Source organism: Panthera leo, chromosome D2, assembly GCF_018350215.1.
Source record: "Panthera leo isolate Ple1 chromosome D2, P.leo_Ple1_pat1.1, whole genome shotgun sequence".
In the NCBI taxonomy this organism is placed as follows: Eukaryota; Metazoa; Chordata; class Mammalia; order Carnivora; family Felidae; genus Panthera; species Panthera leo.
The window spans coordinates 45,716,101-45,729,516 of record NC_056689.1 but is presented as its reverse complement, the minus strand read 5'-3'; the positions used below and the strand labels follow the sequence as shown (position 1 = coordinate 45,729,516).

The following is a 13,416-nucleotide window of genomic DNA, read 5'->3' as shown; positions in this document are numbered from 1 at the left end:
AAAAAAAATATTTCTTCACATTAGAAACTCTGTCTGCAGATGCCATTTTCAGTGATCGCATCCAGCTAGGAACTGGCCACGTCCATCTATCTATCTAATGGCCCCATATGGCCTTCAAACTCAGCGTGTCCATAATTGATTTCATCCTCCCATACAACTCTCTCCACCATGATCTTTGTCTTGTTCAATTGAGACCACCCACTCGCTCTGCAAGAAACTGGGTGGGGGAGGGGGTCTGAACCCACATCCTCTCATCACATCCCACCTGTCCCCAAGTGCTCTCAACTGGGCTCACTGCTGGCCGTCATGTCCCTCTAATTTGCCTTGCTCTTGGCCTTCAAAGTGACCTTTTAAAAGCACCAATATGATTGTGTTCTTTCATGCTGAAAATTTGCAGGGGCTTTCTACTGTCTGCAGGGAAAAGCCCAGACTTAGGATGGCATGTCAGACTCTTCCCAGCCTGGCCTGAACCTTCACTTATGTCTTGCCCTGAGTCCTTCTCTTTGCTCTCCGGCTACACTGCATGTTGTCTTGCAGGCTGCTGAACACATGAAGTTATCTCACGTGCATAATTAAGCCTGAGATCACTGTCCCTTTGGGCCCTGGTGATCAGAAGGCTGAGCATGTCTCGGATACATCCCCATGCTGCTGCCTTTGTCTCTGTGTCCTGGGCACCTCCATTTCTAGTACAGACTGTGGAGTCAGCTGACTTGAGTGTAGGTCCTGCCCTACCACTTACAAGCCCTGAGACCTTGAGCAAATCATTAGCTCTCTCTTAGCCTCAATTTCCTCCTCTATAAAATGGGTATAATAATATCTACCCCAACAGGGTTATTGTGGAGTTTAAATAAGGCCATATAGCGAACATGTTCACCACTGTCCCTGTCACATAATAAGCATTCAGCATATGTGAGTTGTTGGTGTTGATGTTACTGTTCTTATTGCCTCGTGTCTGAATGGGCCCGGGCTCTGGAGGAAGATACTATACGACTTGTGCAAAAGCTGCAGGTCATATTTAACTTGACTATAGTCCTTTGTTCTTTCTTGCCCACTGTGGGTGAGTAATAGTACCAAACGTCTCGGACACAGAAAGTTCTCAAGAAATATTTGTAAAAGGCTACCTTGTTCAGGGGGCACAGCCCTGGCAAGGAACCAGACACGAGTGTAGCAAAGGGGGTTCTGCCTGAGAAAAATCGATGCTCACGGACACCCTCAAAGTGGAAGCACTTCACCGTGCTTTAGATACGCGTATATGCAGACAGACAAGACTGCAGCCACACAGGCGCCATGTGCCCAAGCATTTTTTCCTTCCCCGTTTTAGCAGGGAGCAGATGGCCCGAATATAGTCATCATTTTCCTTTTTCAAAATACAAACTTGGCTTTATAAAGCCTAGTTAATTTAAGAACTCTATCAATCAAATCTCAATTTCTTATGAATGACATGAATAGTGAAGTGGTAAGAGTCACTTACATGCATGGTCTCGAGTCAGGGGATTCATCAGAGCCATTTATTACATCCTTCCACGTGAAGGAGAAAGGGAAGTTTGAGGCTGGGAGGCTCAATACATCTGATACGTATTCATATTTCAGAATATTGGATCTTAAATATTACCAGGGAAACTAAACTGCGTAGAGATTAAAGACTGTAATCCAGGGGCCAGAGCCTGGTCTTGGAGCCCAGGTAATTTGAAGACCCACTTGTTACATTTGGGAAGACAGTTTTGTAAAGGTACTGAGCAGAGTGGATGGTGACAGCAGATGTTACACAAGGCTCTGCTGACATTTGTGACATCGCCCTGAGTGTTAACACCCATCAGACCCTTGGCTGGGGGCTTGTCAGCTGCAGGGGGAGGGAGAGAATGCTTTTACCCTTGCTGTGTTTCCGAGGTTGCTTTCACTAGTGAGTGCTAATTAGGAAGGCTTGGCTAACTGCAAGGACCCCGTGAGTCAGCCTGAGGATAAATTGTGGAGAAAGAAAAGCAACAATAGAAACCGGGGTCTGTGATGTGTTGTTACCCTGAGAGTGATAGATCGAGGGTCATGCTTGCGTGTATTTATGTTGTTTATCTTTTTCTTCCAAGTTTCAGACCATGATAAGTGTGTGCAAATGGCCAATACGAGTCTTGCACACCTGGCCCAGTCTCAGCCTCTCACTTGGATTCAGCGGCTGTCAGACTCGGAAAACGCGCTGTTCACACCCGCACCCAGGCCGGAAGCCACTGCAGGGGGCCTGCGGCGCTTGTCTCTGGATAACTTCACCTTGGTAACCAGCAAGGAGACTGCGGCCCGGGGGATCCGAGGCAGGTGGGTTTAACACATCTGTTCTCTAAGCCCATGCCACCTGGTACTTGGCCCTCCGGGGCACTCTGTACCTGAAGAAGTTACTTAAAAGATGTCGGTCGGATATCTAAGGGGAGTATATGCTCACTCAACTATCAGCCAGTTCCATGGAGATTTCCTGAAGGCCGGCTCTGGGCAAAGTCTATGCTAATGTCTACAGGGCGGACACACCATCCCCCTGGGCTGCTCTATGTTGTTCTGGTGGAGAAAGAACTAGGTGATGGAAGAGGACAAAGTAAACAAGTTGTCATTAGCCTGTTTGGCCTTATCATGAGCCAAGTACTGTTCTAAGCACTTGCACACATCAACTGATTTTACCCTCACCACCCTGCGAAGAGGTTTCTGTGGTTCTTCCAGGTGTACAGGGGACAAAATGGAGAGTTTGGGCTTTGAGCCCATCTGGCCCTGGAGTCCACACTCCTAACCTTTATACTACGCTGTCTCTCTACTGATGGATTGCTTGTCATTTGATTTGCAACTGAAAATAATGAGCTTCTAAACACAAATTTACATTATAACACATGGATCCGTAAATGTAGAAATAGCTTCGAAGTTGGATTACACTTACATGGCAAGTTATATAAATAGCTTGGATTCACAGGCAGCACATGACCAATGGAGGTTTTCTGGAGGAGGTGTTTTTCTGGAATGAGTTATACATTTGCTTCCACAAGAGGGTACGGATAATTCGTCCGAACTGCAATGTATGTATGTACCTACCTATCTATCTATAATTCTTTTCCATATAAATACATATATCTGTAATTCTTAGATTCACGCCCCAAATTCTGTTGATGCAGATATGCATCACCGTGCACCACAAACAAAATCAGCAATGATGGAACACGACTGTTAGTGTACCCAGTGCTGCGTAACAGACTCCTCTAAAGCACAGTGGCTTAAAACATCAGCCATTTTGTTATTCTGTTTCCCAGTTTTCTGGGATGGAAATTCAGGCAGGCTTTGGCTGGGTGATTCTTCTGCTTCATGCAGTATTGGCTGGGGTCACTTAACAATAGCACTCAGCAGGACAGTACTCAGCAGGACTGGTCTGGAGGCTCCAAGATGACTTCACTTACACGTGTGGCCCTTTGGTAGGGATGGCTGGGAAGGTGAGCTCTGTTGGGCACCTCTTACTCCCTATCTGGTCTCAGGCCCCCCCCCCCCCGCCCCCCCGCACATGGTGCCTCCAGCCAGGTAGCCAGGCTTTTCCATGGCGGCTCAGGACTCCAACAGGTCAAGGGGAGGCTGGCAGTCTTCCTAAAGGCTGGGCCTGGAGCCGACACAGTGTTGCTTCTGAAATACTCTTTTGGTCAAAGCAGTCACAGGTCAGCACAAATTCAAGGGTAGGACAAACAGACTTCACCTCTTGATGCAGGAGTGTCAAAGAATTTGTGGCCATTTTTACTCTGGCATTTAAATTAATAGTGCTTTACAACATTTCAAAAGCCAGAAGAAGCTATGATTGACTCAAGGCCACCTCGAGAATGTGTTGATTGCAAAGGATCCTTCCTGAGGATGAGGGGCTTCCGGCGATCTGCCCACGGGCTCGCACAGTAGGGCCTCACAGCACTCCATGGCAGCCAGCCTACTCCAGAGAAAGCCGGGTGAGAGTCCTCAGCAAACCCTGCTACTACTTCCATCTTAGTTCACAAATGCCCAATGTTCAGAGATCTTGGCAACTCGCTTTGGAGGTTACTAGCAGCCCTTACATGAAAAGGGAAACGGGGTCCTTGGCCATCTGGAAGGCCCCAGAAGCACAGCCGGAGACAATGACTGCAGTGGTTTGTGGAGATGGTGCCAGGAAGCAGGAGTGAGCAGGGTGAGACAGGAGGGGGAAATCAAACCAAGGAGGGCACTGCCATCGGAGTAGCTGGTGTGGGCAACCAGGGCTGTTTCCCAATAAGAAGTGTACAGAAGGCCTCCCAGAATTGTCTGTCTGAAGGACAGGCAGGCGGACACTTCCGGACTGGCTCCTACCCCCTCTGCTGGAACATTGTCCATGGGAGGCATGAATTCCCCCATGCTTTCAGGCAAGTGGGGGATAGCGGGGGCAGAGGGCAGCCGAGATGTACGACAAGCTCTAGGGCAGAAGGAGGACCACACTGGACGTCGTCAGCACGAGCTGAGCCTGAGTTCCCGTGGGACTGCTCACCGCTGCTGTGGTCAGAGGAGGTGGGCTGAGGGCGGGCGTCCATCTGGCTCTTTTGGTCTCCGTGGCATGAATGAGATGTTCAGCATTTCTACTGTGGCTGGTGCAAAGATGACTCAGCCAGGGGCCCCTTCAGACGGGGCTCTGGAGCCAGCTCAACATCTTGCTGCCTGCTCAGCCATCTATTGCTGTATGATTTTGAGCAAGTTATTTAATGAGTCCCTCCGCCTCCTCATTTGTCCATGGTGATAACACACCCACCCCCTGGATGGCTGTGGGAATTAGACCATGCTGGAAAGCACTGAACATGGGCTGGGCCTGTGGTCAGTGTCCTAATGGGGGTCCCTTCTCCTCGTCTCTAGAGGACACGGTAGGAACACCCCCTAGAGGAATAGAATGGGTTAAACATATGTGGTTATTTCCAAATGAGGGGGCTGGAGAAGGCTGCATGGGGCATGTGACACCAGGTCGTGACGGCTGGTGGGTTTGGGCACAGGGAGAGGGAGGGTAGGATTCCTTGAGTAAAGGCCCAAGTTAGTCTTGCTGGAAAAATTGGTTGAGCACCTGCTGTGTGCCAGCCCCGGGCTAGTGGCGGAGGATGCAATATGAGCAGGACAGACACAGTCCCCGCCTCGTGGCACTCACAGACGTGACAAGCCCAGGGGCCTGTGTGGGCAGGAGCAGGCTGTGCTGTTGGCCTGCAGCCCGGAGCTTGCGGCTTGGTGGCTGGAGCCGGGACAGGAAGGGTGGCACTGCATGCCGGCATTCACACAGGCGAGGGGGGACCCCAATCCCGGCGCCATTCCCGAGTTGTTTGCTCAGCACGCCTTAGAATGGAGATGTCAGTGGGGGCATCAACCCTGACACACCACCCCTGCCTCACCCTCCTCCCCTGAGAAGCCGGCTCCCCATTTCACATCACCTTTCCTGTGAAAACTTTCCTGGCTGTCCCTGCAAAGGGGTGGCTCCTTGATGTCACTGGCTCCTTTAAGAGCAGCCGCCCTTGTGGCGCCTGGGTGGCTCAGTCGGTTGACTTTGGCTCAGGTCATGATCGCACAGCTCATGAGTTCAAGCCCCGTGTTGGGCTCTGTGCTGACAGCTCAGAGCCTGGAGCCTCCTTCAGATTCTGTGTCTCCCTCCCTCTCTCTGCCCCTCCCCCACTCACGCTCTGTCTCCCTCCCCTTCAAAAATAAATAAACATTAAAAAAAAATTAAAAAAAAAAAGAGCAACTGCCCATGCCCTTCATGCTCTTCTACCCTGACATCCACATGTATCTACCTGTCTGCTTGTTAAACAGTGAACTTCCAGAGAAGAGTAGCACCTCTGCTTTTTCCTCAGCTCTGTGGCCAGCGTGTGGAGGCTTCCAGGAAATGGTCTTTTTTTTTTTTTTTTTTTTTAAGGTTTGCAGTAAAATACACATGACATAAAATTCGCCATCTGAACCATTTTTAAGGGTATGGTTCAGTAGCAGTGTTAAGCACGCTCACGTTGTTGTGCGAACGATCTCCAGCACCGTTTTCATCCTGCAGACTTGAAGCTCTAGCCACAAACCCACAATCCCCACCCCCCCCCACCCCTGACTTCCCGAGAGCCACCATTCTACTTTCCGTCCCTATGCCTATGACCACTCTAGCTGCCTCCTAGGGATGGAATCATGCAGCGTTTTGTCCTCGTGGGACTGGCAGGAAGTGCCAGCCCCTTATCCTTTTTAAACGACAGTGGCACGTGTGGCGGGATCAGGCAGGCCGTAGAAACCTGGGGCATGAAAGTCCTTCCCTTTCTCCAAAGGTTCTCCCCAGTGACCTTGTCCTCAGAGCCTCTGTTGGCCCCTCCAGGACTCCTGGGAGTGTCCTTCCTGTAAACCCAGGAGCGCTGCGCAGTGCCTCTCCTTGGGCACTTTGGTGGGCTCCACGTGGTGCGAAAGGCACCTGTTCTACATTCTGCCGTGGGCTGGGGACTCCCGGAAGGCGGAGCCTACCTCCGATCCACCTTTGCCCTCAGTGTCTTGCCAGCCCAGGGCCTGACACCTGGCGGGGGCCCAGTCGACTAGGGTTGAACCTGCTGAAATGCACAGTACAAACAAAAGCCAAGCCAGAGCGAGGCCTCATTCCTAATCTCTGAAGAATGGCTCTGTGCTTGCCCCTAGCCCCCGCACCCGCCTCCTCTCCCCCTTCACTCCTGTCCTTCCCTTTCTAGCTCTGGCCTGTCTGAACAGAGCGGTGCCAGGCTCCATGCCAAGAGCACCTGGCATCACTGATCCAAGGGAAAGGCAAGAGGCTCCGTGGGAAGCTGCCTGCACCCGCATCCCTGCCTTAGTCTGGCTGCCTGAAACAGTGGGGCGGCTGTGAGCTCACTGAGGCTGGAGACAGTCTTGGGGGAAGAAGGTTGGCCTTCCTGGCCTTCCTTTCTTCAGATGAGGCCCACGCCGGCTTCTTCCAGGGCTCTGAGCCCCTGTGGCTGTGCATCTACTTTTCCCTCTTACTCTCTCTCTACTTTGCTCATCCCTCAAGGTAGCTTATCGTGTGTACAGCTGATCCTGGGGGTGGGGCAGTGTCACCGCTTAATTCATTATTCCCCTAGGGCATAGGATATTCTTTGTTCTCTAGAATGCTGGCTCTGCAAAGGCCAGTTGGATGCCTGCATGAGAAGTTCTTGTTCGTAGCTTGGTATGATTAGGGGGTAGCCCACCCAAAGCCTGCAAGGGTCAGGCAGGTGAGTTACTGCGTGGAGCCCTCAGGGCCCATCACAGTGGGGGCGCTGGATTAAACACAAAAGCAAACAACAAAAAATCAGGACCCTTCATACTCGTTACTTTGTTTTGGAGCCAAACGTGTGATATTACTTCACGAGTGTGGGAAATAAGAATACTATTCCTATTATATGGTTAAGAAAACGGGGGTTTGGAAGGGCTGCATATCCAACACAAAGGAGAGACAGTAGGAGGCTTATAGGGGGCCCAGGTGACTCTAGGGTCCCCTCTGAGTCAGAAAGACCCCAAAGCTATTCTTTCTAGTACACTCCTGACAGCCACGTCAGCCCGTGATGGGGTGTGTCTGCAGGTCTGCAGGCTGGCCAGGCATGCGGCTACCTTCCCCACGAACCATACTCAGAAATGCCAGGAAACTGCCTCTTAGAGTCATCTTTTCTCATCTGGTGGCCTTTCCCTGCAGCCCCTGCATGGGTCGGGAGCAGCTGGAGACCATCTCTTTGATCCAGAAGCCGACGACTCGTGACCGTCTCTCCGGGCCGCCTGTTCCCAGTGTGCACAGGGGTATGGGCTGGGGCGTGGGCTAGGTTTGGGAAAAAGGCAATCCTACACGTGACGCTTGCTTTTAAAGCTTTTGCCACCACTGCACGCTGCCTTCCCAGTCGTATTCACAGTCTTTGTGATTTTTCAATTAATGTCAAAATGACTTATGGTCAGGAAGAGCCCTTGCAGTCCCACTTTGGCTTGGGCCGGGGGCATGTGGGTCTGAAATGTGTCAGTGCTGGTGAAGGTTCTGAGCGCTCTGGTCCCACACAAAGACCTTCTGTGGAGTGCTGTGGTCAGAAATGCACTGTCCGTTTCAGCTACAACTCTTCCCCGACCCCGAATATCACCAGGCAACATTCTCCCTGTCGTACATCCTCTGGGGAAGACCCTAGGGAAAGTAAAGACAAAATGATTCCAGAACTAGAGAAGATATTTAGGCTTGACAATTCCCCCTAAGCCTGGGGAATCCCACTGAGCAGCACTTTTTTTTTTTTTTTTTTTGAGAGAGAGAGAGAGAGGGGGAAAGAGAGAGAGGGAGGGAGAGAGAGAGAGAGAGAGAGAGAGAGAGAGAGAGAGAATCTTAAGCAGCTTCACACCGAGGATGGAGCCCAACGCGGGCTTCAACCTCACAACCCTGTGATCATGACCTGAGCCGAAATCAAGAGTCAGATGCTTAACCGACTGAGCCACCCAGTCCCTTCTGTGCTGCTCTGTACCATAATTGTCTGCCAGGGTCTGCCAAGGTCCCTGGGGGGAGGAGAGATGTGGACAGCTCTGAGCTGTGGGTCATATTTGGGGATTTTCCCATGTGCTCTGTGGCCTGAATTGGAGCGCTTCACCCCAGGACTCCAGCTCATTGAGAACAACCTCAGAGCTCTGCTTTGGGTCCCCTCTAAGACCCAGGCTCTGGGGGAAGCCCTCCAGGGTACCCTTGCTGAGCTATGGGACTATGTCACCCCCGATTATTAGAGACCCAGGAGGGGAAGGCTTTGCTGTCCCATGTCCGTGCTCTAACTTTAGTTTGACTTTTCATTGCCCACAAGTACATCTTTGCTCAAAGTCTGTCTTGTCCCAAGACCAATGCAGAAAGATACTAGCTATAGGAAGTTGTATAGAAAACAAGTACCATGCTCCCCACCCCCACTCTTGTCTCTGCTCGTCATGAGCCTGTACTGACCCAGTGAGGCTCTATGAAGCAAGCATGTTGACCCAGTGATGGTAATCAGAAGTGTGTGTTCAGTGATCCATTCCCAGTGTTGTGTGTGCATGTGGACCTGTGTCTGTAAAACACTGTTTACCCCTTTTGTATTAGGTCTCAGATAATTTGAGGAAAAGCACAACGTGGGGCTTTGTTTCCACCTCTAGAGCCACAAAGTAACAGGAGAAAGAGCTTTATAGCTGAGCCGGAACGAGAAATCGTGCATGTGACACTGCGCCGGGATCCACGTCGCGGTTTTGGTAAGAGGGCTTCTGGTAGGTGAGACCCAGCCTCTCCCTCTGGGCAGAAGGGAGGCTTGTGCCATTTTCCCTTTTGACTTTTCTACTCCCCTCTCCTGCCTCTCTCTCAACTTGCCTTTTTCAGTGATCACTTCTTTTTCTTCCCTTTAAGTGTCCCTAACAAACAATGGAATTTCTGGGTCAAAGTTTTCCTTTGATACTGTAATAGTGATGTATGGGGACAGATCATAGCTACACTTGTGAACATAGCGTAATGTATAAACTTGTTGAATCACTATGTTGTACACCTGAAACTAATGTAACATTGTGTTTCCAGTACACCCAAATTAAAAAAAACATCTCTTTCCTATTTCTGAATCTACTGGGGCGAAATTCAGTGCCCATTGATGGGTCGTGTTCCCAGCTTTAGCTGTGCTTACTAATGGGGGGCAGTCAGCTTTTATCCATGTGTCTGGCAGAGTAGAAAGAACTATTTGAGAATCAGAGGACTTAGATATAAGCAGTGCCACTTGGTAGCTGTGTGATCTCAAGCAAATAACCTAACCTCTCTGGGCAGCAAAATCATTAAGTATCATCTTATTAAATACCATTGGATTATAGGTTTTGTCATCAATGAGGGAGAAGATGTTGGCAAAGTTGACCCTGGCATCTTCATATCTTCTATTATACCTGGGGGACCAGCTGAAAAAGCTAAAAGGATCAAACCAGGTATGTCTTTTTAAATTGCCAGACACACTACCTTAAGGAATGTCTCTTTCTTTCCTTGATGGTATTATTAAGATGCTTTATTTTTCCAGGAGGGCAGATTCTAGCCTTGAATCACATCAGTCTGGAGGGCTTCACGTTCGACATGGCTGTTAGAATGATTCAGAATTCTCCCGAGAGCATAGAATTAACCATTTCTCAGTCAAAAGGTGTGTATATCTTCATCTGTGTTCAGAAGCCGGAGAACCTCCCCCATTTGCAGGAGGTTGTTATCACCTCGAGGTACTAGATCTTTGAGATTACATAGGTTTGGCGTCGCTTTTCTCATGCTGGTGGCTTGCAGAGAGGCAGTGTTGTGGCACAAAGCACTAAATTCTGTAGTTCTTTGGGCAGAATGGGCTCTACTCTTGCTTGGTCTGCCCAATGGGAGTGGTCTCCTCCATCGAGTTCTTTACCAGATGTGACCGATACAGCCATTGTGTGTTTTCCTGCTCACTCTTTTGCGTGACAGGGAGGACATTCTTTTTGTCACTCAAGTCCTTATGGAAAGTGGCTGCTCCAGAGTTTCTACATAGCTGGGGCTTGGTTGGATATGGCAATCAACTGGGGAGGAGACTGGAGAGCTGTTCTTGAAGGTGAGCTCGTATAGCAAGCGCACTGGTCTTACCTGGCTAAGACTTGGCATGTTGGAGATCAACCTAGAGAGTCAAATTCTTTTAAGAGACACTTTTATTTATCCTTTAGGTAAGTATGAGAGAGCAACAATTTCCCACATCAAAGAATAATATTATTACGTGCTATTTTTTTGGAGCAGGTTTGGGGAGATGAGTGGAAGTAAGGAGGGATGTTAACTTTCCCTTCCCTCCCAGTTACTTGGAATCACTACTGTGTTTGGGATGAACGATCCTGTAATTGAACCACAGACTGCCCACAAATCCCAGCTCCTGGATTTCTTTCTCACACTCCCGGTTCTCTGGACAGTTTCCCTGTATGTACAGAAATGCTTCACATCACACCAGCCAACGTTTTCTTGGTCCTAAACGTAGGCACCCCATTTGCCTTGCCCTGTGAAAGGCACGTGCGTTCTCTCAGTCTTGCACACGTTGACCCCCGTGGCCAGATGGTTTTCCCAGGTGTGGTAGCTGCCACTGGACAGAAGCCACAGGGGATGGGAGGTGGCAGCAAAGCTGGAGCATCAGCCATTTGCTTTCTACCCTGTGTTTGGAGCTGACTTGGGGGCTCGGCCCCAGCACTTGTGAGACACCAGCCCCGGTTCACACTGTCTGCTGGATTTCCCAGCACTGTCCCTGTTCTTCACATCCTAGTTTAGGCTTCCTTTCATTCCCTTCCACATTTTGCACAGGACTAGGACAGAAAGGAGGAACCGAACCATCCTTTTTTTTTTTTTGTCAGGAAACGATGCAGCTGGGTTGGGATCGGTTCGGCATCGTTCAAGGCTGGCTATTGGGATGGGAGGTGTCAGCAGTTGGCCCCCAGAGTCTGTGAGGCTCAGACCACAGTTTCACACTAGAATTTTGGACATCAGCCTTCCCATAATGCCTGTGAATTACATGTCTTTCCATCTTAGGGCCCCAGTTACCTGTTGATAAGTGTGAATCACCACAGTTGGCGTTCCTCACACAGCTGCCAAGGCTTCACTGCTGTGCATTTTTTTAAAGTTTTCTTTCTTTCTTTTTCTTTTTCTTTTCTTTTCTTTCTTTCTTTCTTTCTTTTTTTTTTTTTTTTTTTTTGAGAGAGAGAGAGAGAGAGAGAATCTTAAGCAAGCTCCATGCTGTCAGCACGGAGCCCAACATGGGGCTTGATCCCACAAACCTCGAGATCATGACCTGAGCCAAAATCAAGAGTTGGATGCTCAACCGACTGAGCCACCCAGGCACCCCTTGACTGCTGTGCATTTGTCTGTGGTTAGGCTGCTGTTGGGGGCAGGTGCTCTGGACCCGAGGTCAAGGACAAGACAGATAACGTTCCCATCATGGGAGTCATCGCTCTCTACGACAGATTGAGTTTTAATTTCCGCAGAAGGTCTCCTAGCTTGTATTTCCGTTAGGCAGGCTAACGTTATATAGCTTAATTTTTTATTTCAATCATAAATCCTGTCCTCATCTCGCATGGAGTGTGTGGAAGAAAATGAACAGATGCTTACAACATTGCCAGAGGACAATGACAATAGAATCTGTGAATGAAATGGTTAGGGATAAGGCATTAAAGAACAATGGCGCCACCATTCCCTACTGAATACTTTTATGCTCGAATAACTTCCAATCTAATTCATTAAATTACAGTTCATTCAATGTGTGAGTTTGGGTACTTCCCTGTGTGCTAATGAGTCTGTATCAAAAGTAAACCTACTTGTGTGTTTATATATACAGATCTAAAAAAAGTCAGACTAGTATACCTTCCTCCCACATTTATTTGTTAAGCAGCTAATATTAACATATTAATAGTAAACACATTGGGGTGCCTGGGTGGCTCAGTGGGTTAAGCATCAGACTTTTGATTTGGGCTCAGATCATGATCTCACCATCATGGGATCGAGCCCTGGGTCAGGCTCCATGTTGACAGTGTGGAGCTGGCTTGGGATTCCTTCTCTCCTTCTCTTTCTGCCCTTCCCCTGCACACACTTGCACTTCCTCTCTCAATAACTAACTAACTAACTAACTAAATAAATAAATAAACATTAAAAAAAATAGTAAATACATTTATTGAGGCTCTAGCATGTACTTAACTAATTTCTCTTCATCTCTCTCTGTCTATATGAAAGATCTCTCTACATATATAACTTCTAAGCCCTACCAACCCCAAAAGGTAGTTGATACTATCTATATTTTAACTAATAAGGAATTTGAGGTCCAGAAATGTTAGGTACCTTGCCCAAGATTTTGTCTATTGATTCCTGACCTCATGTTCTTTCCCCTGTTTTGTGCCAGGTCAAGGGTCAGACATGGGGTAAATACGAATTAGTTGCCTAGCCTTCACCCACAAGGAGTCCGCCATCTTGTTATTACCAAATCTTCCCCAAAAGACCTAACATGTTAGTCTTTGGATCACATGGTGATTACAGGCATGCTCAGCGGGATCTCTGGAAGAGGCTGAGTTTAAGAGCACCACCACATGCTTGCTGTGGGATCCTGGGCAAGCTACTTAATCCTTTTGACTCTGCTTTCTCATATTTGAACTGGGATAACACCATCCTGGTGGATATGTCGAAAAGATGTGTGTGTGTGTGTGTGTGTGTGTGTGTATACATATGTGTGCTTATGTGTGTGTTGATGTATTGCTCATCACATGGCAATAAATTAATAAGGTGGAGCTGGCATTATTAACTCTCCATTTGCTCCCATATTTTCATAGTTGGGTCACAAACCTCTACTTAGGTTTTTAAATCACACTCAGAATCTTCCCTTCCTCTATTCTAAATGCATCATCCTTTCCGAGGTGCTAAACTGACATCGTTCCCAGCAGCTATAAAAGGTCTCTCTGTCATTG

At 48.7% G+C, this 13,416-nt stretch overlaps 1 protein-coding gene across 1 annotated transcript in view; it reads left to right on the top strand.

Moving 5' to 3' along the window:
- FRMPD2 (FERM and PDZ domain containing 2) overlaps positions 1-13,416 on the top strand; it is an 81,227-nt gene that overhangs the window by 43,437 nt on the left and 24,374 nt on the right. The window contains 5 exon segments of the mRNA XM_042908089.1: positions 2,082-2,304; positions 7,664-7,764; positions 9,112-9,204; positions 9,805-9,912; positions 10,002-10,118. Coding sequence (XP_042764023.1) covers positions 2,082-2,304; positions 7,664-7,764; positions 9,112-9,204; positions 9,805-9,912; positions 10,002-10,118 — 642 coding nt within the window.